This window comes from Echinops telfairi, unplaced genomic scaffold (assembly GCF_000313985.2).
Source record: "Echinops telfairi isolate 266 unplaced genomic scaffold, ASM31398v2 ScPeMD7_8;HRSCAF=38, whole genome shotgun sequence".
NCBI classification, from domain to species: Eukaryota; Metazoa; Chordata; class Mammalia; order Afrosoricida; family Tenrecidae; genus Echinops; species Echinops telfairi.
The window spans coordinates 1357432-1359904 of record NW_022103905.1 but is presented as its reverse complement, the minus strand read 5'-3'; the positions used below and the strand labels follow the sequence as shown (position 1 = coordinate 1359904).

Sequence of the window (2473 nt, the reverse complement as noted above, 5' to 3'; positions counted from 1 at the left end):
CATACTTCCTGTGCGTCCTTCGCAGGATGGTTGTGAGAATCAAAGTACATCTTTATATGTGCAATTTGGAGCCTTGATGGGGCGTGGTGGTTACATGTTGGGCTGTGATCCACGTGATTGGCAGTTCAAAACCACCAGCAGCCCTGGGAGAGACTGGCATGTCTACTCCCATAAACAGTCACAGTCTCAGAAACTCACAGGGGGTCACTATGAGTCAGCACTGACTCAATAGCGATGCTGCGTTTGAGTTTTTGAGTATGTGCAATTCAGTGGCATTGTGTTCATCGTTTGGTGCAGCCATCCCCATTATTCACTTCCAACATTTCCCATCACCTTCAGCAGAAGCTAAGGAGCCCTGGTGGCAGTATTGGGTAAGCATTGGACTGCAAACCACAAAGTGGATTATATAAACCCACCAGCCACTCTTGGAGAAAAATGAGGTTATCCTGCTCCTGTAAAGATTTACAGCCTGGGAACCCTAAATAGGGTCACTCTTAGTTGAAACTGGCTCAATGGCAGCAGGTGGGTTAGCAGATCAGTGTCTCCTAAGCACTGAGTCCCTTCTGCCACTCCCTCCTACCCACTCCTGGGCGCCACTAAAAACTTTAGGTCTATATACATTTGCCTATTCTTGATCTTTCCTGTATTTATCCTTTTGTAACCAGCTTATTCCCTGCAGCATGATGGAAGATGTACTTTAATATACTGAAGCAAGGACCACACTCTCATCTCAAAGGCTCACAGTGGCATTTGAAGTTATGTTCCAGCTGCTTCTCAGAGTTGTGGCCTTCAGTATATCAGAGAACCCCATTATGAAGTCCCATCTAAATTGGAGAATCTAAGTTTCCAAAGTCTAGGTTTTGATTCATACCATGATTTCCTTTGATATCCAGCCACTTGGTTTTTTGTAAGACCCTTGTCTTCTTTAGAATACCCTGGTAAGTTTGCCACTCCACTTCATGTTGCCTGGATCCCAACTTGTCCTTGGTTTTAGCATCTGTCAGGTCTCCTGTAGATTTACATAAAATTTAAAACATGCAAAATAAACTCTGGGGGTGGGAGGGTGGGGACAACATGCATAAGCACTACCCCTGGTTTGTCCATATTTGTCTAAAACAAGCTGTTATAAAAGAATACGATTTTTTCTCAGCAAGTCTTGATTGGTTTGTTATAAGTTAGTAAGCTCCTTATTCAACCTTCTGTGATACTAGATGTAGGCTGTCAAAATATTCTCTTTAAAAGTAGCAATACAACATGCATCGTGGCACTGTGATAAAATGGAAATCTTTTCTAAGAAATTCCATCATTTTGGACAACTATGTCTATGGTAATCACATTTCCTAAATCCCAGATCAGGAATGTGATCTTATCAAGTATTAGTATTATCAGCATGAAGCAATCTGGAAGATGTAGTCTGGACACTGAAATAAAATACACTGAAGTTTCTAGAAAACGAGACAGAACATTTGAATTTGGAGCTCTCTCATGGAATGAGGACTGATGGTCCTCCCTATCAGCAGGGGTGTTTTGATAGAGCAGGTGAGACAAGAGTTCCCGGTAGACGGGAAAAATGGGGCAAATGATTAATGGTTTGAAGAGGCTAAGGAGTCCAAGCCACAGAAGGATGAAGAAAAAAGCGCTGAATCACTTGCAGCCAAAAATTTTTGACGATATTACATTGACTACTAATGGAAAGAAACTGGAAACGTTAGCAAAACGTGAGAACTTTTGTGGTTAAAGGCCGTCCCCCGATGCTTTCTCAAATCCTGAACAACTTCAACCACCACCACAAAAAACAGACACAACTATAACAGGCAGCCCACCAACAGGAGAATCCCGAGCGAGCCTGGCTTCTAGGATGTTCACTAATTTTGCTATTGCTTGGACTGAGTTACCCATAAGCAAAGGGCATTACGAGCCAACTCTTCTACCTCCCCGAAGTGAAACGCTGCGGCCCTGGCTAGCATGCTACCCTGGGAGCCACCGAACAGCACGACAGCACAGCAAGCCTCCCTACCTGTTGCTAGGACGAGAGCTGGTTGGATGATGTCAATAGTTTCAGTACAGAACGTCTCTAAGTCTACGGCTCTGCCTCGATCGTGAAACCTGCTCAAGTGAATGTCGGATATCTGCCGAGAGCAGGTATTAAACAGAGTCAGGAAGAAAGCAGCAGCATTGGCAGGCGTGGCCAAGCGACTCTTCTCGAGGCAAGAAAAGAGGCAGGAAGGCAAAAGCAGCAGCCACCTTGTTCCTCCCTCCCCACCCTCCGTCCCCGGGGAAGGACCAAGGGGAAGTATGATCAGCACTGGACAGACTCTCCAGCTGCCACCTGCCTGCGAACCCCAGCCCGGAATCGGGGGCGCAAACAAGGACGGGTGGCGCCCAGCAGGAGAAGCCCAGCGTGTCCCACCGCAGTGCCCGCCCGCGCCCACCCCCGCCCCCGCGCTCCGATCGCGTCACCTGCAGACCCCAG

General features: G+C 46.7%; 1 protein-coding gene across 1 annotated transcript in view; it reads right to left on the bottom strand.

The window, feature by feature from the left end:
• The window catches only part of TMEM62 (transmembrane protein 62), a gene marked incomplete at its 5' end in the record, with an annotated part of 49836 nt that extends 47367 nt beyond the window's left edge, over positions 1-2469 (bottom strand). Inside the window, 3 exons of the mRNA XM_045286457.1 lie at positions 872-1009; positions 2018-2129; positions 2461-2469. Coding sequence (XP_045142392.1) covers positions 872-1009; positions 2018-2129; positions 2461-2469 — 259 coding nt within the window. The remainder of the gene's footprint in view (positions 1-871; positions 1010-2017; positions 2130-2460) is intronic.
• Positions 2470-2473: the final 4 nt, after the last annotated feature.